This window comes from Sciurus vulgaris (genome assembly GCF_902686455.1).
Source record: "Sciurus vulgaris genome assembly, chromosome: 2".
NCBI classification, from domain to species: domain Eukaryota; kingdom Metazoa; phylum Chordata; class Mammalia; order Rodentia; family Sciuridae; genus Sciurus; species Sciurus vulgaris.
Window position 1 is genome coordinate 49,343,763 of NC_136462.1, and position 26,263 is coordinate 49,370,025.

The 26,263-nt window shown below is 38.4% G+C and overlaps 1 protein-coding gene across 8 annotated transcripts in view; it reads left to right on the forward strand.

Moving 5' to 3' along the window:
- The first annotated feature begins 9,329 nt into the window (after positions 1–9,329).
- Positions 9,330–26,263, forward strand: part of DDHD1 (DDHD domain containing 1) — an 87,991-nt gene continuing 71,057 nt past the window's right edge. For 4 of the 8 annotated variants that reach the window (XM_079120930.1, XM_079120934.1, XM_079120935.1 and 1 more), the window contains exon 1: positions 9,330–10,330. In XM_079120930.1, coding sequence (XP_078977056.1) covers positions 9,493–10,330 — 838 coding nt within the window. In that variant the 5' untranslated portion in view covers positions 9,330–9,492. Of the gene's footprint in view, positions 10,331–10,983; positions 11,180–26,263 lie in introns of those variants that run through there. The other 4 variants (XM_079120937.1, XM_079120936.1, XM_079120938.1 and 1 more) reach the window with 2 other exon arrangements.

Below are 26,263 nucleotides of genomic sequence, written 5' to 3' on the forward strand. Positions count from 1 at the left end.
CTTCCTCATGGAATATTTTGCTGAGAATGCTAATAACTGAGAATGTTAATAACTCACCTCCTAGCCGATTTTCTTTTTGTAAATTCTTTTAGCTTTTGTTTATTATGGAAGGATTTTATTTTGTCATCAAATCTGAAGGTAAGTTTTGTGGGGTGTAAGATTCTTGGTTGGCATCCGTTTTTTTTCAGAGCTTGAAAAATGTTGTTTCAGGTCCTTCTAGCTTTTAGGGTCTGGGTTGAAAAATCTGCTGATATCTGTATTGGCTTCCCCCTGAATATAATTTGATTTTTTTCTCTCACAGCCTTTAAAATTCTGTCTTTATTTTGTATGTTAGATATTTTCATTATAATGTGCCTTGGTGTGGGTCTGTTGTAATTTTGTATATTTGGAGTCCTATAAGCCTCTTGTACTTGATTTTCCATTTCATTCTTCAGATTTGGGAAGTTTTCTGATATTATTTCATTGAATAGATAGTTCATTCCTTTGGTGTATTTCTCTGTGCCTTCCTCAATCCCAATAATTCTTAAATTTGGCCCTTTCATGATATCCCATAATTCTTGTAGATTCTATTCATGATTTCTTACCATCTTCTCTGTTTGGTCAACTTTATTTTCAAGATTAAATATTTTTGTCTTCAATGTCTGAGGTTCTGTCTTCCAGGTGTTCTATCCTATTGGTTATGCTTTCTATGGAGTTTTTAATTTGGTTTATTGTTTCCTTCATTGCAAGGATTTCTGTTTGGTGTTTTTTCAGTATCTCTAACTCTTTATTTGAAATGCTCTTTTCTATCCCACATTTGCTCTTTTAATTGTTGATTGGTACAATCATTCAAAGCCTGCATTTGCTCTTTCATCTCATCATTTGCTTCTCTGATCATTTTAACTATGTACATTCTGAACTCCCTTTCTGACATTTTTTCTGCCATGCCGTCATTGGATTTTATTGATGTAGCATCTAGGTTTGTTTGGGACATTTTCTTCCCTTGTTTTCTCATATTGCTCAGGTATGTTCCTCAATAGTAGTGAAACTCTGAGATACTGCATATTTCCCCTATTGACTTAGAGTGTCCCTATAGATTTCCAATAACTCACCTCCTAGCCTTCAGTAGCCTGAAGTTTTGGAGGAACTTGATAATGCAGTGCTCCACAAGGAAGCTGCCCCTCTAGGGGTGGTGGCCTTCAGGTGGGGTATCTTCCCTGCTGGTGGGAAAGTCTCCCTGGACAGCTCTCCTCTGAGAAGTTCCCTGCAGTCTGGAACTACCGCTGGGCCAGGGAGCCTCATTCTGTAGGGAGGTCTCTTGCTGGGCAGCCCTCCTCTGCAATGTTCCTGGCTGTCCCACTTCACCGAGCCAGAGGGGGAGTCATGCTGGCAACTCTTCTCCATGAAGTTCCCTGCATTCTGGGACTACCGCCCTGGCCAGGGAGCCCTGCCCAGCAGGGGGGACTCACAGGTCGGCTCTGAGTTGGTCCTGAGTCTCTCAATACCTCCTCTTATTGAATCCTGAGTCCTGGAGCATCATGGAATGCAGTCACCCTCTAGTCCTCCATCTTGAAAACCCCTTGTATTGTTATTCTCATATGCCTGATGAGGAATCCGAAGCTCTAACTCACATAGGTACTATTTGTCAGAACCGAGAATGGAACCTAGCCCTTTCTACAATCTATCTGTGACTTCTATGACACTTGTAGACAGTGCTTTTGTTCCAAAAGCACTACTTAGCCAAATTGACATTGTCATGTAGGAGAATACTTGAAGAAGAGAAACCTCTAAAGCAGATAGACATGATTAGTAGTAAATAATATTATTTTCCATTTTACTTTACTTATTTTAAAAGCTAATTTTAAAAATTTTACAAGTACATATGTATGCTTATTGTACAAAGTTCAAATAATACAGAACCTAACATCTACCTTTATTTCCTCTCCACCATCCATATTAAGTATGTGGGCTGTTTAGAGCTTATCTTTCAGAGTTTTACCAATGCTTTACATATATGTAGATAAACATAAATATGTTTATGTATGTGTGTACATATATGCATAAATATAGTGTGGGTTTGTGGGATTTTACTGTGGTTTTTCATTTTTGGCAGTTTTGAAGATTAAACCCCAGGCCCCATGCATGTGAGGCAAGCGCTCTACCACTGAGCTACATGCCCATCACTTTTTTCTTCTATTAATTTTGAGATACGGTCTCACTAAGTTGTCTCAAATTTGCAATCCTCCTAACTCAGACTCCTGCGTAACTGAGATTACAGACATGCATCTCTGCACTTGTCTTGTTCATGTTTTTAATGTAAAAATGAAAATAATCCAGAGATAGTGTTCTGCAACTTGCGGCTTTCATTTAAGATGTCTTGAAGATTTCTGGGCCAAGACAATCTTTTAAACTGTTCTTTGCATAATCATAGAAATGCAAGGTTATTTAAGTATTTTGCTATTTTCATCCTTATGTCAAGGTATTTCCTACTACAGGCTGATATTTTGTTCTTGTTTAGTTTTGTGGTAGTTTTGTATAGTTTTATCAAAGCAGAGAAGGATGATGTTGTCCTGTACTTATATCTATGTCAGTAAGGCTTTAGAAAAGATAGTGTCTCTCCATTCCTCACCATATATTCTGTAGAAAAATCTGTGACTTAATTGAGAAATTACCAATATAAATGTCCATAATCAAATATTACAATAATGTATTTATCAACTACAATTCAAGTGAAAATCAGTAATTCCCTTTGTCAAATAATACTTTATTTCCTTCTTTAAATATAAAGAACAAATATCAATAACCAATTATTCCATCTTATTGAGACTACAAATCATATAACTACTAGAAAACCCAGAGTCAAATTGTGGCCCATCTTCATTTGCAAATATATAGGACTTTACCCAATTCGTCTCATTCCCTGAATTCTTATGTTTCTAACCTCCATTTTCTTCTTTCTTCAGTTCTGTTCAATTTGTTGTTTTGAATATATTTTTAGAAATCACCTTCAATCCTATCCAAAAAGTGAGAGGACAGATAGATAATTGGATGGACAGATAAATAATGGAAAGGACTGAATGAGTCAAAAGGCGCCATTTCCTGAACTATCCTCTCAGATACTATTTTTGTTTTGCAGTGAATCATAGCCTTTATTATAGTAGACTAATTAAAAAATCTCCTTCATACAATTCCCTTTTCTGTATTCAGAATGTTGAACTCCTACATCTGTATGTATGATTGTTATATTTACCATTTTCATTTAGATATACAAAAGTTCCCCAAGTAAAACTTTAGCAACTGTTCTACAATGTAGTTTAAATATTAGGGCTTCCATATTCATACTCATTGTTCGTAATTGGTTGAACAGTGTCCTCCCCGCCAGATTCTTGTCTACCTGGACCCTCAAAATGTTACCATATTTGGAAATAAGAGTCTTTGCAGATGTAATTACTTCAGATGAAGTGATACCATGATAGCATGGGTCACAAATCCAATGAGTGCTGTCCTCATAAAAAGAAAAGGGACTCAGTGACGTGGGAAAGAAGGCCATGTGGCTTCAGAGGCAGAGATTGGAACAAACGATCTATAAGCCAAGAAATGCAAGGAGCACCTGCAGTCGTTGGCATCCACCAGAAGACAGGTGAGAGGGATGGAACAGTTTCTCCCTCAGAGGCTCTAGGAGGAACCGACACTGCTGAAACATTGATTTTAGACTTCCAGCCTCCAGAACTATGAGAAAAAAATCCATATTGTTTTAATCCAGTTTATGGATTTTTTTTTTTTTTTACAGCACCTCTGGAAAACTTGTTCCTCTGTATCTTTCTTAAAATTATCTCAAGAGCAGTTGTGGTTTATAATTTCTAACCTGGTGCTATGGTTTGAATATTGTTTGTCCTCACTAACACTCATGTTGAAGCTTAATTTGTCAGTGTGAAGGTGTTGAAAGGTGTTGGGACCTTCAAAACATAATTAAGTGTTGGGCTCAGTGGCGCATGCCTGTAATCCCAGCAGCTTGGGAGGCTGAGGCAGGAGGACCTCAAGTTCAAAGCCAGTCTCAGCAAAAGCAAGGTGCTAAGCAACTCAGTGAGACCCTGTCTCTAAATAAAATACAAAATAGGGCTGGGGATGTGACTCAATGGTCCAGTGCCCCTGAGTTCAATCCCTAGTACCAAAAAAAAAAAAAAAAAAAAGAAGGTAATTAAGTTAAGGAGGCTCTATCCTCATAAAGCAGTTAATGTAGTTACCACCAGGTGGGTTAGTGATCCTCAGAGAAGAGTATTATAAAATGAACCTGGTGCTTTCCTTCCCATAGGTCTCTCCTGAGCACATAGTCCTTCTGAAAGCACTTGCTTCCCCATTGCATTTCTCCACCAGGATATGAGGCAACACCAAGATACTGCATAGTATGAGGATCTCATCCTAAGTCAAGGAGATGTTGGCACCATGTTCTTGCCCACTTACAGAACTTGAACCAAAGTAAACCTCTTTTCTTTACAAATTACTCAGCCTTAGGTATTCTGTTATAGCAACAGAAAATAGACAAAGGCACCTAAATGGAAACATGAGTGATCAAAGTTTATAATTTCTAACTTAAGAAGAAAATTAATATTAATAATCAATTGAAACACTATAAGCTCTCACTGATGAAAAAGAATTAGTTTGACTCTGCAGTTCTAAACTTAAGTGAAGAAAGAATGAATTCCAAATGCAGGGTCATTATTACTCATTTTTTTATATTTAAAATATAGGTTGCTTAATCTTCAAGATAAGATTTCTGAAGAACTTTGCATTCCTACCATCCCCTTAAAATTTTGTTAATGTTTGTATCCTAATGGTTATTTAGTATGGTTCAAAAACCTAATAGGGGAACCATGGAAGAGTTTGCAGGATTATAAGTTCAGAATATTTTTGTTCAAGGTGAAATCTTAAATCTGAAATGCTGACATAAGAATAAACATTTTATTAAGCAGCAGAAGTAAAGCCAGTAAGTCAATTCTGCCATTATAAAAACTCAGCAAATTACTCAGATTTGTGCTAGTAGAAATCCCTATTGGAACATAGCTCCTCTTTTCCTAACTTGTTATATGAAAATCTGAATAAAACAAACATATTCAAGATGCTACTTATAAATCTCAGCACAATATTATGGCTATCCATTACTTTTATTGAAGGTTCATATGAATTACATACTTTATACTTTGTGAAAAAATGTGTGCTTTCACATCTGGGGTGAGGTAGCAAGAAAATCCTAGAAAACAGAAGTCATCAAATACATCTACTATGTATCTAATAGCATCCTATGGCTTTGGCTTAACTTTCTTTTCTATACAGAAAGGGCAGGAATATAAATAGCCAATCTCTTTCTGATATTAAAAAAAAAGCTGATGAGGATTTTGTGTTACCTCCATGGAATGTGCATCAATATTGTATTGATTTACATTTTCTTTCATTTGAATATATACTTTCAACACCATCAACCTCTATGGGAAGGAGGAATACAAACCATTTTTACGGGGTATTGGTAAGTACAGTTTTGTGGATAGGCCTTTCATAAATCTTTAGGTAAATGCACTTGGTTATTCTAAATTTTAAGTGTGATTTCAGTTAAAAATAAAACAACAACATCTTTACATGAGCACTAGACAAATATCTGTTGAATGAATAAATGGAAGGTTGAATGGCTTTATTCATTATGTATTTCTGTGTTCCTTCTGCTCACCATCTCCCTTTGGATTGTAATTTGGTTTCCTCTATTGATCTGTCTTTAGGAAATGATCTCTGTGGTGGTGATGCAGCTATACCAGCCTTTCAGTTGTGTTCCTCGTAAGAATGAAAGAGTTGCTGTTGTAGAGTTATTTAGAGATACTGCTACATGGTGAATGCTTCACTGTAGAGCCTAGCAGAGTGCCTGAACCTTGGTAGCCACCTGTTATTTTGGGGGGTTTAAAGAACTCCCAGTATCGGTTCACAATTCAGGAAAGATGCAAGATTCTATATGTGCACTATTTCCTACCTTGTTAGGCTTCTTTTCTTTGCATAAAATAATTAAAAATGCATCAACATTAAATCTTAAGTTTAAAGTCAGGTGCAGTTGTACAAGTCTGAAACCCCTGCTACTCAGGAAGCTGACACAGGAAGATGGTTAAGTTTGAGGGCAGCCTGAGCAACTGTCTCAAAAATGACAAAATAAAAATGGACTGGGGATGTAGCTCAGTGTTACAGGCCCCTGTGTTCAATCTCTAGTACAGAGAGAAATAATGTTGCTCTATCTCAGGTATTTTTTCACAGTTATAGGAAGCTAACATAACACCTGTTTTCAGCCAAGGATGTTATTCCCTTTAGTCAATACACCAAAAACACTCTCATTTTAAAAACTGGGATAGATACTAATCCTAAACAAAAGAAAGTACAATTTAAAATGTAGTGGATGGCTTATCAAACAGGAAATACAGCAGGTGAGCAGTTTGGTTTTATGTCTTCCCTCTTTCTGCATTCTAAATGTATGTATTCCATTGTACACTTCGGATGAAGCCATTTCCAGTGTAAGTGTGGGGTACTGACTCGGAATAAATTTCATGGCATAAGGCTGTCCCCAATATGGTAATACAGGTGAAAACAGATTAAAATGAACAATAGGAACAAGCTTTAAGGGATAATAAAAGGCATGTCAAGAAACTGAACCATGTAACTTTTGACAGGTGGGAAGGTAAGATGCCCATTGTTTCCAGTAGCCCCTGCCAGATGCCTAATGGGGAAGAGAGGATGGTAGGACATGCAGATGAGTTATTTGTCTTTCGTAGTACACACCAACTGGCTTTACCTCTTTTTTCCTTTCCACACCAGGAACTCCCTCACACTTGGTTCTACACTGCTGGTTCTAACAGCAGCAAAGCCCATGAATGTCAGAAGTCTGAATCAACACATATTTTCCTGTGCAAAGGAGGCTTTGTCTTGGGTAATTAAAATAGAATAGAATGCTTCACATTAAGTAAGTTCAGGTAGTGCTGTGTCCATTGATTATTGCATTAATGATGTGGAGTTTGTGAGAAGCCACTTGAAGCCTGTTTTAGCAGGTGGAGAATGAAGGTCCCAGTTACTTTTTCCTCTTGTCAAGATTATATAAACTAAAAAAGGAGCTCTAGAAAGTGAAAGTAGCAGGAAGACTCAGATAAAATGACTTTCTGAAGCAGAAAAGTCGTGAAGAGCAGTTTAATGATCTTTTTCTTGATATGGCTAGGAAATAAAAAAAAAGAAATAAACACACACACTCAAAATTAGATACTATACTTTCAAATATCTTTTGCTCACTGTTGGCGTGGGACCCACTACAAGCTGTCCTCCTCCTAACTCACTTCCAAGGGGAAGATATAAGCTCAACTCCCACAACAAATTCTAGACCTCGATAGCAAGATCAAGAGAGAGTTGAGGATGCCCTTCTCCTGCCACCTGGATTACGTTAAGAATCAACACCTTCAAGAAAGATCATACTACCTAGAAAGAGTGTGACTTTACCCAGTGGAACACAGGAAGATAATCGTCTCAATCAAAAAGCACACTTAAACAATAGAAAATTCTTTCAATATGAGGCAATGAGTATTTATTTCTTTTTTACAGAGGATAATATTCACTAATGGGAACAGCATCATCCTTAAGAATTAAAATGTGACTAAAATAATCTGACCAGATAAGTATACAGTTAGGCTATATTCTATCAAGAAACATAAAGAAATAAGGGATTTTTAAATGCTTTGGTATCTTATTTTTGTGCTATTCTTTGCACTGTACTATAATTTATCTGTTTACTTATCTGTATATCCCAGTAGGATAGAGGTTCTTGAAGAAAAAAACTTAATTCTCTCTCATTCTCTTTTGTATCAGTAACTAGTACAGTATCACCTGGCACATAGGTGGCTATCAAAACTGTAGAATTAGTACTTTCTTGGACAGTAAATAAATCCAGGGGCATATCCAAGTTCACATTCTGCATATTGTCAACAAAACCATTAGAGGTGAAATTGAGATACAAGTACTCAGAAAGCATTATGAATGGAAAAATGTTCTGATCTTGGATGCTTTGAATTGGGGCTGTCTGTAGGTCAGGTTGTTCACTGCACAACTTTAACCAGCCAAAAGCATAAAGTGAGACAAAATCCAGCCCACGCTCCACTTGCCATGCCATGAATCACATCACTCCGTATCTGCTCTTAGGAAGCAGTGCCTTTTTTCAAATTGCTTTAAAAGCATTGTACACACTGGAGATGGTCCTGATTTAAATAATGACTTCAAATAATCTCTGATAAATTAGATCCCATAAACAAGAAAAACTGCCCTACCAACCTGATTCCATTGCAAAGGAAACAGTGGGGATTTCTATTCTTGAATTGAGAACACTGAGGTTGGAGGTTGTTTTTCTCTGGATTCACACACAAGGTGATGGATTTATAAAATAAAATAAAAATTTAAATATAAAAGAACTACATAAAGGAGACTTGATGCTCAACCTAATGCCAGAGAATGAGTTACAAAATCAGAAATACACAAAAAACTGGAAGTAATCTTTAAAGGTCCTCACTTAATTTTCAGAGTTTACCTGGTTCAGTCCTCTTAATTTTACAGATAAGAAAACCAAAAGGATCAAGATTTGCCTGGAATTAGTTAGCAAAGCTGTCTAAAACCTCTTTTCCCACTTTCAATTGAATAATCTTTCTACCACACCTGCATGGACTTGCTATCATCAATAAACACAGACTGTGCACCCATATGTAGGAAAGGCTGAGATGTACAGACTTGATTCCCATCATAGGCCTTACAATGTGGTTGAAAAAACAGGAAGTCTTAAGTATTGAAAGGTAAGCAATAATATGTGGCATATGAAGGGAGGTTGACTCCAGTTTCTGAGTGGGAGTGGTGACAATTTTGGAGATGCACCAAGTGACCAAGAAGGTTCAGGTGAGGTTGCAGGTGGGTCTAAAGTCATGGAAGTGAGCGTGCAACTTCCGGGGGCCATCTGGAAGCACAGCTGAAGCCTCGGGGTTCATGACCCAAATTGTAAGATGAGTTGGGGAAAGCCTCACCACAGCTGGGTGGGAACCTTAAAGGCGGGGCCGAGGCAGCTGTGCAGCAAGGCTGTTGATACCGGGACAGGGAGCTGATAAAGCCCAAGGTTAGCGGGTGACCTGAACCGACTTGGCGCTCCCAACCCAGGAACAGCCAGGAGCAGGGCTCTCGAGACTCGGCTTCCGGGGCGGTGCGCAGAGGCGGGGCGGGGCCGGGACTAGCACCGCCCACGTCTGGTTGCGTCACAATGGGGCGGGCCACCGAGTGCTGCTGCGGCGGCCGCTGGCCTCAAGGGGGCGGAGCCGCCGCCGCAGCCACCGCCGCCGCCGCAGCACTGTTCTGGATTTGAAAGATTAAAAACTCCGGGTGGAGAGGCCGGCGGCGTTGAATGTGTGGCGGAAGCGCCGGGGGCCACGGCTCGGCTCACAGCCGGGCAGCCGGCAGTGTCTCCACACCATGAATTACCCGGGCCGCGGGTCCCCGCAGAGCACTGAGCATAACGGCCGGGGCAGCAAAACCTGGGAGCTGGGCTCCGATGCGGGGCCGGCGTTCGGCGGCAGCGTCTGCTGCTTCGAGCACCTGCCGGGCGGGGACCCGGGCGATGGCAGCGTGCCCCTAACCCTGCTGCGCGGGGAGCCCGGGCTGCACTTGGCGCCGGACGCCGAGGACCTCAACCACCTGGCGCTGGAGTCCTGCCTCAGTGACGAGAACTATGATTTCAGCTCCGCCGAGTCTGGGTCCTCGCTGCGCTACTACAGCGAAGGCGAGAGCGGCGGCGGCGGCAGCGCCGCGTCGCTGCATCCGCCGCAGCAGCCGCCGCTGGTCGCGACGAACTCGGGGGGCAGTGGGGCGGCGGGAGCGGGTGCTGGGGAGAGGAAGCGAGCCCGGCCCGGCGGCCCTGCAGCCCGGCACCGCTACGAGGTGGTGACGGAGCTGGGCCCGGAGGAGGTTCGCTGGTTCTACAAGGAAGACAAGAAGACCTGGAAGCCCTTCATCGGCTACGACTCTCTCCGCATCGAGCTTGCCTTCCGGACCCTGCTGCAAGCCACGAGCGCCCGGCCCCAGGCCGAGGGCCGGGATAACCACCATGTGTGTGGCCCCGCTTCCCCGCTGGGCCAGGCCTCCAGCTCCGGAGAGGAAGACGACGAGGACCGCGCCTGCGGCTTCTGCTCGCGCGCGGCGGGGCATGAACCCCAGATGGAGGAGCTGGTGAACATCGAGCCGGTTTGCGTGCGTGGCGGCCTCTACGAGGTGGATGTGACCCAAGGAGAGTGCTACCCGGTGTACTGGAATCGTAAGTAGCAGGCCAAGGTTGGGGCGGGACGAGCTGCCCTGCAGGGCCCGACAAGCACCGGAGCAGGTTATTTGGAAGGCGCGGGAGGCCTGACGTTTGGTCCGGTTAGGATGGAGATTGCTCTGGGAGAGCCGGCAAGTCAAGGAGCAGATGACAAAGCCCAAGCTGTTTAGGGTCAGGAGGAGAGGATTCCACCGGAGGTAGCGTGTCCTGGGTGAGCCTAGTGCTGCTGCCATTCCCTGGAGGTAATCCAGGAACCGGTCCCCAATCCGAAAGGTTTTCATTTCGTGATCCTACCAGAGCTTTGCCCACCTGGGCATCTGATTCGGTCTTGTTTACCCCGAATCACCTAGGATTTAAATAGCAGCATATTCTCTGCGGTGGGAAGGTTTGAGAGGATCTGTATGAGAATCAAACAGTTCAGTTATGGACACAGCGGGGGAAAAAATTAATCCCTGGCGGGAAAGGAAAGGTGATATATGTTGTTCCCACTGGGTGCGTTCAAGAGAGGTGGAAAGCACTGCGGTAAACAGTTCTGACAATAGGCCCTCGCAATCTCCGGAATACTTTTTTTTCTTTTCTTCTAGGTTCTCATTTACATATTTTGATTTTTGCCACTCAGCCTTGAAAAATTACAAGTCCTATGCCTCGGTTTTCTCATCTGTAAAGTGGGGATATTGTAAACGAGAAAATATACCTAAAGGACTTGGAACAGTACTCGGAGCATATGTGTTATATGAGTATAAACAATATTTCTTAGACAACAGCGCAACTAGGCTTATAATTACATTAGGAAGAAGGCGATCAGAAATATCTACCACTGCATGCAGCAAATGTTATATATACAAGGTATAGTAGATATTCAGTAGTAACAGAAGCTTCTGGCAATCAGTAAATTGTAATATACAAGATTAATTTTATGGGCCCAATGCCCTAATGAAATGTTTTTCATTAATTGTCACTACCTTTAGGTTCTCTGTACATCTTATAACATTCTACTTTGTATTAATTATGTGTATTGATGGCTTAGTGTCCTTTCAGTATGTTTAATGGCTTATGGACAGGGTCTGTCACCTTTATCTTTAGGCCTAGTGCAGTAGGTATTCAATAACTAGTTATTAGATTACAACCAGTGATTCTGATAATGTTAAAACATTCATTTCTTAAGCAAAAGTTACAAAGACAGCAATTACAACCTGTGCCAAATCACCAAATAAAACAAGCATAACAGGAAATTTCTTACTGCATTAGAAGATGACACTAAAGGCATTTGTTACCATGTTTTTAAGGTCTGATCCTTGGGAAATCTGTTACATCACCCTTTTGATTATAAGCCCACTAAGCATGAGGTATTCTTGTATTCATTCATGCAATTCTTTCATATTTACCGAACAATTCTTTGTGCTAATACAGTACTCCTGTGAAGGTATTAGGAAAAGTAGGAGAAAGAAAACTTCTTACCTTTCAGGGCTTCCCACTTTGTGTGTCTTTAAGTGACCTAAACATCATTGTAGGTTTTTGTATTGTTTTGTTTTTTTGATTTTGTTTTATTCCTGAAGATGGAACACAAAGACTTAATGGAGCCAGACAGTAGAAGAAAAATGCAGGTCATCCTTGGAGTGGGAACTAGAAACTGAGAAATGAATCTTAGCTTAGATTAAACTCTTAGGATATGCTTTTGACCTTTACTCCATTTCAGTTTTTCATTCTGTACTCACCTAGAATACTGTATGTTCTTTTGGTTACTGGTAAGATTTGTAATGCTAGTTTGGTGCTTCAGTTTACAAAGTGATTTTTGATATTTATTCTTTCACTGTGTTGGCAAATCAGTGCTAACTTTAAGCATATGAAGAAATGGACTGTGTAAAATTAATGGATTTGCCTAACGTCACTCAACTAGAAAGTGATAAAGCAGTTCATTAATTCAGTGGAGAATACAGTGAGGTATCCAAAAAGCTTCTGACCCATCCAAGAATGAGGGTGTCAGAAAAACTTCCCAAAGGATGTACGTTTCAGTTGTTAAGTGCTAAAGGATGAATTTAATCAGGTAGAGGAAGCAGAGTGACCCAGGGAAAAGCATTTCATCTAGATAGAGTAGCATATGCAAGGACATAAAGGAATGAAACTGCATGGCATTTTGTGAAAATGAGGGCTGCACCTGCAGGGACCAAGACACACAGGATGGATTTGGGATTTCATCACCCCTGAGGTGGAAACATTTGAGGGCTGGTGTTTGTCCTGGGATGGAATGGAGATTGTGAAGCACAGATGGGAGAACACTGCACAGGCTAAATGTGCAGTGCTAATAAGGAGTTTGGACTTTATTCTGTGAGTCACAGAGATCCAAACAGTTGAAGGTTCTCTGTTACTTAGGTGTGATAAGTCCTATGCAATAGTTGGATTGTAGAGTGGGAACATAATTATTTTTAGAATGCTAGTGTCATAAATTCATCAAGAAATGGTGAGGGCCTACAAAAGTTAACTTGAAGGTGAAGTGAACTGAGGCTTCTCCCATCTTCTTTCCTAAAGCAGATAGCGATTAGGCTGATTTTAGCTTATAAATTACTTTCTTGTTAGTTATCATAAGAGCAACACCTACTTTGTCTCCATGTTTGTATTTTCTAAATAGCTCTCTACAAGATTCAACCCTGTGGGTGTTCAAGGTCATACAAGCTAAGTGAAAATATTATAGTATTTTTTGGTCTCCTATTTCTCACAAATTTCTCACAAAATCCTCTAACTTTGTCCTAATTGATTCTTATAAGTGTCTGTATTAGTTGTGACACCTTGGATTCAGTCCCAGTGTGGTCTCTTCATCATTTCCTCAAATGGAGGAGGAACTCTTAGGATACTTGACGCTTTTGACCTTTCCTCCATTTCAGTTTTTCATTTTAGCCTTTTTGGGAAACTTTCTGAATAGTGACAATGAAAGGTTAAAAAAAGGCTAAGTTCCTGCATAGAATCCTAGAAGTTCCTGCTCAGATGCTGGTAGGAGTCCATTGGCCACTTAGATTTTGTGTCTTAATTTTTCCCACTACCTCTGGATGTCAAGGTGTACAAGTTAACTTAGTCTAAAAGAAAGGAATTAATTTACTCTTCTTTTTGAACTTTACTTGCAAATAAAATTTGAAGTACTTGGGTACACACAAATCAGAAGGGGAATGGAATTTGTCTTCTATAGATAGGAAGTCAATATTATGTATTAAAAATTCAGTTGTAGGAAACTTAATTTTGTTTTATCATATGTTTAGATTTTCTTCTGGCTGCTTGTGGGCATTTTAGATAAAAACTGATCATTGCTGAGTAATGGCAAAGTGAAGTCGCCTGTTTCCAGTGTTCCTCCTAAAATGCTTATATTCACTTCATAGACTTATTTTGAGAATTAGTGTATACAACATTCTTAAAACAGTAATTGGCCCCTAGTATAGTGTTAACTATATCTATGTGGATCTCAACAACTATGCACCTTAGTTAACTAGTTGAGTGCTCACAGTTTGTTATTGGCCTACACCTCATCAGAGGTGAAAGAATATAAAGGATATTGTCAAGAAAGTGACCAAAGCACTTAGTAATAACTGAAGACATATGGAACAACATAGATATATTTCACAAACTTAGAAGAGTCTTATAGCAATTCTGATGGCACTGATGTATGCAGTGTATACTGCTAGAAAGTGTGTAATTCCCATTCATTGATTAAATTAATAAAATTATTAATTGATCCAAATTGTATATGATTGTGTAGTTTCCAGAAGCAGTCAACTATAAATCACAGGTTTCTCTGTACACTTTCCAGTGAACTTATTTATATAAGGTCTACTTGCCTTGTTATAATTTTAAACCATTTTCAGTTTCAGATACTTTAGAAATTAAGCAGTTGTCTTTATGATATATTGAAGAGAAAATTATATTTCCCACAAAATGAGATAGAAAAATTAGAGCTTTTGCCCCAAATATATGAGGTTTATTAACTTGGCATAGACGTAACCAGCTATTAATTCATTCAAGAGTAAATAAGAATTCTTTATGTGGCACAGAGCATCGTTGGAAAATAATGGAGTCCAAGTGGGTAGAAAGCACTCTTGATAAGTTTCTGCCTCCAATAAAGCAGAACTGTAAGAAGTAGAGACCAGGCATTAATATGCCCGATCTTGAAAAAAGTGTTGGAGACTTTCTCCTATTGTTTTTTTAACTGTCTTAGCTCCCTTCTAATCCATACTTGAAGTCAGCCTGGACTGCACTGGAACTCTGACTGCTCAAGTTTACAGAAGATTACCATGGCAGAAGCTTCTGAGAACCCATCCCGCCCCAGATCAAGTCTGCTGTAGAGTGTGATTTTCAGTGGCCTACTGCAGTAGCACAGGAATGTGAATGGCTAGTAATCAAGATGGAGGACTTAGCAATACCTGACCAGTGCATTCAAGGTTTCTTTTTGCAGTGTGCCATTAGTTTAAAAACTGATCTAATATCACTTATTGATGTGCCTTATTTATGGCTTGAGTGTAATAATATTATAAATGCTTTATATAAATGTTTAGAGTAATTAGTATGATTTTCTTTCCTCTGTTAACCTCTTCTTTCCTCCTGTACTATTTTGTTATAAAAGAGACTTGTACTCTTACCTCTTCCAAATTTAATTTCTTGGATCTTTTCTCATCAGTTCCTGTGGTTTGTTTTATGTTGAGATCATTGATGTCTGGAACCCTACAGCTGATCCTTTTTTGTAGAGAACAAGAAAAAGCTGGGTGTGCTGATCAAGGAATCCTTTTAGAGTGATGGACACAAGGGAAGAAGAGTAGGAAGACAGGGAGGGGAAAGGGAATTGGGAAATGTATTCACAGGAGATACCTAAGATGAAGATTATTGGCTGAAGAGATTGGGAGGTATATAGAATCCCTGATAATTGGGGAATCTAATTTAAGACCTTTATCATTTCATGAGTAGGATGGAATTTAAACTGTACATGTTATCAAATCATCTGACAACATTGTTAAAAGGTATAGGTGCAAAGAACCCTGTCTTTTTTGCCATGGTGCATTACCAAAAGCTCAATTAAAATAGAACATATTTTACCGTTCTACTCTTTTGATTCTGCATCTATAAAGGGAAATTGGCCCACAAGAAAATGTTGAATCACAAATGACTGATTATTGGGATGAGAATCTTACGACAGATACTTTTGATGATACCCCTGATTTAGGGAACAAGTGAAATTTAAGATTAAAAAGTCAGAATTGAGGCTGGGGTTTAAGCTCAGTGGTAGAGCATTTGCCTAGCATATGTGAGGCACTGGGTTCAATCCTCGGCACCACATATAAATAAAAAAATAAATAAAGGAATTATGTCCATTTACAACTAAAAATATTTTTTTAAAAAATAGGAATTGCCTGTGCCAGAGAAGCTGTAGACATAGAAAAACTGATATGATTATATAGAAGTAATTCTATTTTAATATTGCTTTACAGTTTTACCAGATTGCCAATAAGAATAAATTGTTTATTAATGTTTATCCTGTTTTATTATATTAAGTTATCTCTAGATAATCTTTGTAATCATTGTTCTTGTACATTCAGATAAGCTCTGTTGATTGACTGTCGGGATAAGCCCATGTAAATGGAAATTACATTGTTGTTGATTCTTCTGTATCCCAATACCTCAGATAGTTGGAAATCTTGAGAAATGTAAGTTCCATCTGAATAGTGGATGCGTTTCCAAATAGTTGTAAGTTAAGATTTTATGTGCTAGAATATAATTTTAACTATTTTGATTACAAATCTCTTACTAATTCTCTCTTTAACTGCTTAGTGTATCATTATTCTGAACACTGGTGGAAAATAGTGATATGGGACAAAAAGTAGATGAACTATACTAAAACCTAAGATTTCTAACCCGTATGCTGTGAACATATGCTCAGCAACTTCATATGATGCACAGGGAACAGAATTGGAATTATTTCTGAACCTTAGTGTAGTCATAGTTAAATGCAGTCTCATTCATATTTTACTTCTTAATAAAAACTGTTAACTTTTGGTTCAAATTTTATTGCCTGAACCCTTTTTCTCATTCTATAGAATTTACTTCTAGCTAGGCCCAGGGTATCCCTGATTCACCCTCCTAGACTTGCATGTGTTTTCACCTTCCTACAAGTTTGTTTATGATTTAGAAAACAGTCTTTGCTTCAAATCAAAGACAATCATCAGAGAGTATCCTTCAAAGTAAACCAGAGAGATTGTTGAGCACCACTCAAACTAAGAACAACACCAGGGTAGTTGTCAGGCACTGTCTGTCGTACCTGCTCTTCCAGTGTGACTATCCAGTGCTAGAATGAACCTTTACTGTATGGCTAGCATTAACTGAGACAAGGGTACATGTCTGTAGGTTTATGACCAAATGCTTGCCTTTGCTCAACATTTTCATTGGACAGCCAACCACTGATACACTTATGTTAAATTAAGCATAAGTTACCCATTTCCTGCTCTTAGTCTTTCACTAGAAAAAATTGGGACCTTATATTTTAGAGGATCTTTTTAGATATAGTTGCAATTTATTCTTTAAGCTGTTTACATTTAATCTGTTTTGTGTAAACTACATTATTATATTTTCTTTGGGGAGAAGGGTATAATTCTACTTTATAGCAAGTACCCCAGTTCTGAATGCAGGATTGACTTGGAATTCTGATTTCCTGGCATGTCTGTCTTTTAAGGAAAGATCTACAACCCACCAAAGAATGTGGTAGGCCACACCAAAAGAGTGGACCTGGTTTACATTTGTTTTTAAATCACCTTTCACCCTACTGCAGCTCATCAGCTTTCCTCTCTGATGTCTCCATTCAGTTATAACCAGCTTTTCTAGAGAAGCAGCGTTGAGTAGTAGTTAAGAATGTGAAAAAGGGCCATGGGAGCCAGACCATTTGGGCCCAGGTCCCAGCTCTACCATATACTGTTCGACCTCAGACAACTTACATTCTCTGTGCCTTAGTTTCTTCTTCTGTAAAATGCAGATAATAGGATCTACCTCTTAAAATTATTTAGTAAATGAGTTAAAACATCCAAAGAACTTGAAATATACCATGATGAATATATTTTAAGTTCTATATAACTGTTAGCTGTTACTGTTTCTCCATTTTCCTGCCTTTTCTGTGACTCTAGATTTATACCCTACATGACATTCTTGACTCTCTTGTTTTCATTTGTAGTTTCTTTCTTGACATTCCATCTTCTGGACCTGCTATCCTGGTAATCACCTCTCAAATAGGCAGAGCCCTGGAGTCCCCTGTAACTGTCACCTGCCCCTGTGAGAAGCTGTGATTTTTGCCTGGTCTCTCAGGCCCCAGAAAGAACTGTGCTGACTTCAGTCTTACTGACTTGGCTCTCAGAGAAATTTACCTGTCATTCTCTTGTGAATTTACTGCCTGTGAGAAAGAGGGATTCTTTCCTGTTAAAGCATTCTAAATTCTTGAGCATCTACCTTTTTTTCCCCCCTCTTAGTATGTATCCTGTCACCAAATATGGGAGAAACTGACTTCACCCCCCAAGCTCATGTAGATCATCTCTACCACCTACCAGGATTTTTGATACAATTGAGAACTTTACAGTTTTCTAAAAGACTGCTCAGTTTTCAGCTGAGGCATAGCCAGTAGTGTTCTTGGCTTTCTGCCTTGCTGGCAAGGGGAAAATGGCCCACAACAATCCCTCACAGTGCAGGAGACCTCAGCAGGCTTCAATGATTTCTCCTAACTGACCTGCCACTGAATGGAGAATGACAGGGACAGCAGCTAGGCTCTGGCTACTAGTATAAGATGTGATTTGAAATAATCTTGAATCTACCATTAGTCTGGGGATTTGAGGTAGCTATCCCTTCCCCAGCATTGGCAATAAAAACAGTGTGTGTTCAGCAAACAGATCTTTGTTGTCAAATTGCTTTAGTTTGAATCTTTGATTTACTGTAGTTCTATGACTTTGAACAAGTTAGTCTCTCTGTGGCCTAGTTTCTCCTTTGCTGATGGGCATTACTCCTTCGCCACAAGTATTATCAAGATAATTATGATTACTATTAAGACTCAGTTGGGATGGTCTTGCTAAGTGTCCTAGGCTGGCCTGAAACTTGCCATCTTCCTGCCTTAGCCTTGTGAGAAGCTGGGAGTGGGATGTGCCACCATGCACAGCTCAGCTGCCAATTTTTAAGAGCTTTTTATGAGCGATTTTTGCATCACTTTTGAAAGGTATTTGTGCAGGGTTTTATAATCCTAGGCTGACATTTTTTGTTTCCTTTAGAACTTTAAATATGTCGTTCCATTTCCTTTCATTTGTATAGTTTTTTTTTTTTTTTAATTTGTATTGTTTCTGATGAGAAGTTTGCTGTTATTTTTATCTTTGTTCTTTGGGGTGTCAGCATTCTTATTCCCGGGTTCTCCTCCATTTATTAAAGACTTCTAGCGGTTTTATTATAATGTGTCTTAGTGAGGTTTTCTTCATGTTTCATCTGGGTAGTATTTGTTGAAATTCTAGTAACTTGGGATTTGTAGTTTGCATCAAATTTGTAAAATGTTGGCACTCTGTGTGTTATCATTTGGCGTGAGAATATCCCTCACATGTGAGACAGACAATGCAAGAAGGTTCAGAGAAGAAATGATTGGGTTTTAAATCCATAATTTGATCCCCTCATAAGGATTAACTAAGTGAAGTGGTAGGGTGTGACTGGAGGAGGTGGGAATTGGGGTGTGGCTTTGGGCATCTGTTTGGATCAGTGAGGGGACTCTGCCTCTCTGCCGCTTGATCACCATGATCAAGCTGCTTCCCTCTGCCACACTCTTCCTCCATGATGTCCTGCCTCACCTCTAGCCCCCAGGAATGGAGCCAGCTTTCTATGGACTAAACCCTCTGAATCCATGAGCCCTCAAATAAACTTTTCCTCCTTTGCAGTAGTTCTGGTTGGGTCCTTTAGTCACAATATCGAAGAAAGTTAACTAAAATACTGTGATTTTTTCCTTTCTTGTGTGTGTGTTTCATTTTAGATAGTTTCTATTATGTGTTATGTGTTTCTATTATCATGTTTCTGTTATGTGTTGTTGAATGAATATGTCCTGTTGCTATATTATGAGCTTAAAGAATTTTGCTGACTTTCTGCAATGTCTCATATACTGTTGATGTCATTGCTTTTTCATTTTTGATATTGTATTTTCCATCTCTAGAAGTTCAGTTTAGGTTTTTGTTTTTACGTGGGGTTTTTTGTTTGTTTTTTGGATTTTTTTTTTCTTAACTCTGGATAGTGTAATGCTTGTTCTAACATATTTTTCTGCTAATTTTACCATCTCAGTGTGTTTCTGTTGACTTCTCTATGGATATTGGCTGAATTTTGTAGTTTGAATAGTTCAGGTATTTGGATTTTGTAGGATTCATTTAGTATTGTCGAGCTTTGATCTAATTAAGTGACTTTGCATTAGTTTGATCTTTTCAAGACTTTCTTTTAACCTTTGGTAGGTCAGAGCAGCTTTTGATATGGGAGTGATATATCCCCACTACAGCAGAACTTTTCAGAGGACATTCGTAAATTCCTTGTGGATTAGTTCTTTGTATTCTAACTAATTGGAACATAAACTATTTCTAGCCCTATATGGGCCCTGGAAATGTCCTGCCTATACCTTTTCTAGTGCTTTTTTTTTTCTATTTCAGGAATTTTTCTCCTATGTATGCATAAATGGTACTTAGCCAAAGACTTCTTGAGATCTCCAGCACTATATGGCTCTCTAATTTCTAAAATTTTGCCTCATAAATTCTGACCATTTTTTCCTCCCTCAACTTTGAGTCGTTTTACAACTCAACAAGATTGCTGGGTTTCATTGGGTTACCTCTGCACCATAATCTGGAAATCCTCTCCAGCACTAAGCATAGACAGTGATGGGAATCCTCTTAGTGATCACTGTCCAATCTGCCAGTTGTACAATATCTGAAAATCATCGTTCCATATATTTTGTTTTTTCTAATTGCTTAAGGTGAGATAGTAAATCCAGAACGTGTTACTTACATTCCGAAACGTGTCCTTCCAATTTGGCAAGTTCATTTACTCTCCATGTTTGTCTTTTTACTTCGCTATTAGGCACAATGCAGTACTCTTATATACTACATGCCTTCCTGCCCAGGAATGTTGGAATGGAGAACAGTAACACCTTTAGTGAGCTGATATACATAAGTGGCTGTTTGCCAGAGTACAATTGAAATGTCTTGTGTAACTGTTTTTATGGACTACAGGGTAGAAATAATTGTTAGAATTTTATATCGAAACTGTTTGCTAATGGCTCTTTTTTATCTGTGGCCTAATAGAATCAATTGTTACATATTTAACTTCTTATGTTCCTAAAATGGACTAAGTGTAACTTCCCAAAAATTCATGTGTTGAAGTGCTCACCTTCAAGATGATGGTACTGGGTGGGGAGAGGGCTTTGGGACGTGATTATGTTGTGAGGTCAGCGTCCTTCTGAAAGGAATCAGTGCTGTTACTGGGAAGCCTGAGGAAGCTTGTTTGCCCCTTCTGCCATCTGAGGACACAGCTAGACGGTGCTGTCTTTGAGCCATAAAGCAGGTCCTCACCAAACACTGAATCTGTCAGTTCCTAGAACTCCCACTCTCCAGAACTGCTGAGAAACATAAATTTCTGTTGTTCATAAGCCACCCAGTTCACGGTCTTTTGTTGTAGCAGCCTGAGTGGACTAAGACAGCTTCTTTTTCAGTCGTTGTTTCTTATAACTCAGTGTAAAAACAGACTCTTACAGATCTGTTTTCACATCAGAGGACCTGCATTTTACTAATACCATCAGGAAGTAAATAAGCACTGGATCAATTTGCCATCAATGTGACAATAGAGTCTCCTCTTCATGTCTTTGCATATATGGGATTCTTGGTTCTCTGAGCCTGCTTCTTCATTTGTCCTAGCATGAAGTTTTCATTTGGGAATTTTGAAAGAGATGGTAGGAAAAATGGGGTTTGGTTAAACCAAGTGGCTAAGGCTTTCAAATGACTAGTCTTTCCCCACTACCCACTACCCACTTTGGTACAAGTGATTGAACCCAGAAGCATTCTACCACTGAAGTACATCCCCAGCCCTTTGCTTTTTATTTTGAGATAGGGTCTCCCTCAATCGCAGAGGTTGGCCTCAAACTTGGGATCTTTCTGCCTCAGCCTCCTGAGTAGCCAGGATTATAATTGTGCACCACCACACCAGACCAGAAGGCTATTCTTGGTACAGCCATGTTAAACTGCCACATGTGGTTTTAGAAACTTTAAAATATACTCCATATTCAGAATAATGCCATAATATGATACGGGATTTTAGAGTTTACCCAGTGCTTTCACATTATTTTATTAAACCCATTGTTGCCCCTCTGTGAGACAATAGCTTCATGTTACACATGATAACACTGAGGTTCAGAGAAGTTAAGAGATGGAGCTGGAATTATAGCAGAGGCTTCTGTCCTTAACTAGTTCTCTTCCTGCTTTGTAATGTCTGTGACCTCACAATTTACACCATCAGAGCAGATATGAAGGCTAGGTTGCCAGCAGTTCCTAACATCCCGATTATTTTGTAACCTATATAAGTCTTGTCCTACTTTATTACCAGTTATTCCACATATTTGATGGTTTTCTAAATATATTCTTCAAATAAATTTATTATTTTAGGAGTGTCTTATGTTTTCTTCTGATTTTTGCATATGTTTAAGCTTTGCATCTGTGCTTTACTCATTAGCATTCTGAATTTGACTATACAAACCTTTCCTTTCTCTTTTTCTCTTGTTCCTCTTTCTTAAAAATTGTTTTGGTTTTTCTTTTGATTTCTACCCAGTTTCAAGCTTAATTTTTGAGGTGATTTTTTTCATTTATAGTTAATCCTCCAGTAGAGTAATCATTTTGACATTATGTCATTTGCCATCTGTCTAATATACTTTTCTAACATTGTTTTGTTTCAATACATTTTTTAAAAATCTTAATTCAACAGATATTCATCTGGTATGTACTGGGTTAAAAAAGAAGGGTGGAAGTGATCACCTCTACCTCAAATGAAAAGCTCTTAAGAGAAAATTATGCTTGACATGAGTCTTAAAGAAGGGCGTTACATAGACTGAGGGAATGGTAGGTGTAAAAGCATGAAGTCCTGAAAGAGGCCAGTGCATTCAGAAGTTCTGTTTGGAAGCGCATTAGGAGTAAGATAGAGAAGGATAGAAGAAGAAAACTAGATAGATAGAGACTGGAATTTTATCCTGTGAGAATGAAACATTGGTAGATATGAAATGGGAAAGTAACTTCATCAGATTTGCATGTTTAGATTACTAAGTTGGCAGCAGCATAGAAGATACACAGAAAGTTGGAAAAGTAAGCTTACAATGAGGAGACTCACTGGGTAGGTAGTATGATTTTCTAAGTGAGCCATGGAGGTTTTGGGATGGCACTCTGGTTATTGGAGGGATGGAAGATGTCAAGGTGATAGAATGCACAATATCAGTGCATTGCAAGTGAGAGAATGTGTGGTCCAGTTTATCTCTGTTTTTTACTTGGTTGGTTGTGGGAGAACCAATTTTCTACCCAGATCCTCTTTGGGGTGGCAGAGGGAAGCTAAAAGTTAATTTTGACATACCACATCTAAGGTAGCTGCTGCACAACCAGGTATAAGTGTCCAGTGGGCAGTCGGGTACATAGGTTTGGAGCTGAAAAAACAGTGCTGAAATTCAAGATACCAAATTCTCAGTTATTTAGACCAGTGCTCTAAAATGGGTTATGCAAAGCAGTGCATTTGGGGGTGATATAATGGAAGTATTTGAACTTGTATTTACTTTGTTTCATGCTTTTAACGTTTCTATTTTTGGGTGCCTTAGAATGAATAAAACATATTAGAAGAGTAATAATGCATGTATAGTTTATGTATACATGAGAACATGTTCAAAATATTTTTAGCTTTTACCTTTGAATGATCAAATTTGGAAGTAACTGATTTAAACTGGTTAGGAACCATTGGTCACTTTTGAGTGCTTTATAATACATAACCTGAAGAATTTCTTTAAAAATATATGTGTCTTTTGGGCATGCCCATAATCCCAGTGAAATCAGGAGATTGAGCAAGAGAATCACAACTTTGAAGCCAGCCTGGGCAATTTAATGAAACCTTGTCTCAAAATAAAATTTTTATAAATGCTGGGGGTGAAGCTCACTGGTAGATTGCCTAGCATGCTCAGGGCCTTGGGTTCAGTCCCTCATACCAAGAAAAAAATACTTATTACTTTATCCTGTCTCCAGAAACTCATTTATTAAGTTCTATAGGAAGGAATCAGGAAAATCTTTCAATTCCTCAGTGTGTATGATGGTATTGATACTCAGCCAGGTTTGGAAATCATGGGTTAAAACTATGGGAAACATGTTGAGTAGAAAGAGCAGACAAGTTTGAATAACACTGTTGATTTTAAAAGTTTCAGTTATGTTAATACATATTCTTTTTATTTTGGTCAGTATTGTAGATGGAATGTTTATAGTCAGCATAGAATTGATGATCTCCACTAAGCTAAAATTAGTACTGAAAATTTAAATGTCTATTTTAATATTGTATTTTGGCAGAGGCTTCTGTCCCATATCTATGCAGATTCTGTCAATTTTTGGTTTTTGTTGTTTGTTTTGTTTGTTTTGTTTTGTTTTGTTTTGTTTTGTTTTACTTAGTCGAGTACCTAGAGAGAAAATTTCCCCTAAGTCTATAAAATTCTACATGACTTAGATTCACCAAATGACCTATGATTTAAGGTTTGTTCTCAAATTGAAATGGGGTTGCTAAAAAAAACATTTAAAATCTGCCTTTTATGGATTAAAATCTGAGAAAAGAATGAAAATGTAATGTGAATGACTGAAAGGATCATGTAATAAAAACTGTTGAGAATCACTGTGGGTTGAATTGTGTACCCCCAAGATTTGTATATTGGAACCCTAATCATCAGTACCTCAGAGTATGACTATAATTGTAGATAGGACTATAAAAAGGTGATGAGGTTAAAATGAGGCTGTTAGGATGGACCCTGATCTACCCTAATGCAGTCTGGACTGATATGCTGGTAAGGGGAGGAAATTTGGATACCCAAAGGAAAAACCATGAGAGGATGGATACAGGGAGATGGTGACCATCTATTCGGAGAGAGGTCTCATGAGAAATTAAACCTACCAACACCTTGACCTTGAACTTCTAAATGCCAATTATGAGAAAATAAATTTCTTTTGTGTAAACCACCCCCAGTCAGTAGCATTTTGTTATGAAAGCCCTAGCAAACTATTACATACATAGTAAACCAATTAATTAATTTTACAGTTACACTATTGAAGAAAATACATGTAGGTTTAAAAACCCTTATAGCTATATTTCCTTTTTTAATTTTTTTGATATATATATATTTTTAGGTGTCGATGGGCCTTTATTTTATTTATTTGTGTGTGGTGCTGAGAATTGAACCCAGTGCCTCACACATGCTAGGCAAGTGCTCTGCCACTGAGCTACAACTCCAGCTGTATTTCTTAAAAGACTCAGTGTTTGAGGTTTAATTTTATTGTTCAGAATTTTTTACCTCTGTGAAATGTGTTTGAAGTTGGTCAATGGAGATATTGTCTTTAACCTAGACATGCCTTAGTATTCTTAGTGTGATTGTTACTTTTAGATATGACCCAAGGTATATTTTAAGAAGTATTTATTTCATAAAATAGAATTTTATATAATTGCTAACTCTAACTCAACTTTACAGTTACTATATTGTAGCCAAGCTAAATAATGGTTAGGATAGTAACTACTTGGTTATTTTTGCCTGAATTGTTTCCCCAGGTTATAGAGTCTGTCTAGTGAGTGAGCAAGTAAGTATTCAGGTATTTCAATGTAAGGGAATATTTTGATATTTAGTTTCTAATTTACTTCCTTTCATTTCATTTACCAATTAAATAATTATTAATTCTCTCCTTAATATATTTTTATCTTAGTCACCTAAGTACTATCAGTTTATTATTTTAATTACTTATTTTATGAAGATATATTTCAGACATATGAAAAGAACAACATAACCAATAATCAGTAATCCTTCAGCTGTCTTGAATATTAAGATTTACAAATATAATCAAAATCTCCTCTGTGAACCTTCCCATTCCCTATTCTTTAATACAGATGTAACTACCACCCTTACTACTATTCCCACTGGCACTTTTTGCTTGTTTTAACTTTATATATACGGTGCCATACTGCTGGGGTATCCTTCTGTAACTTGCTTTTTGGTTCTGTGATAAGTTTTTGAGATTTATCCATGCTGACACATCTAACTCCAGATATTTGTTTTTATTATGCCTAGTACTCTTCCATTGCATAAATATATCACAGTTTTATTTTCCTTTTTGCACATTTTACTTCTTTGGAATTTTTTGCTATTATAAACATTGTCATAATAAACATTTTTATATCTCTTCTTGGGCACCTATGCTAGAATTTATCTAGATTACGTACTGAAGAAAGGAAGTGTTTCAAATTCCATTTCTCTCTTACCAGTGAGTCTGAGCATATTTTATATTATAGGTTTATTACTTATCTTGCATCAGTTGAAGTTCAGTAAGGAGTCAGAAAACACTTATCCATTTCTAACAGAGGAAGTGTAAAATAAAGATGTTAACAGAGGAATAAAGTAATGGGGCAAAAAAAAAACTGTATAAAGAATATGGAAATAGCAGATACAGGTAGCAGCCACCACCCCTGAGACTGAGAGAGCTCAAGGAAGTATTCCTTTTCCACTTAAGATTCTTACTAGTTAGAGTATTAGTGGTCACTGGAGGGCTGTCCCACTGAGATTGCTGGAAATCTGCTCTGTTAGTGCTAGAGGAGGCCTTCGCAAGAAGTCATCTTGCCTTGGAAATCATAGCAGACTGCCTAAGGGTGTGCCAG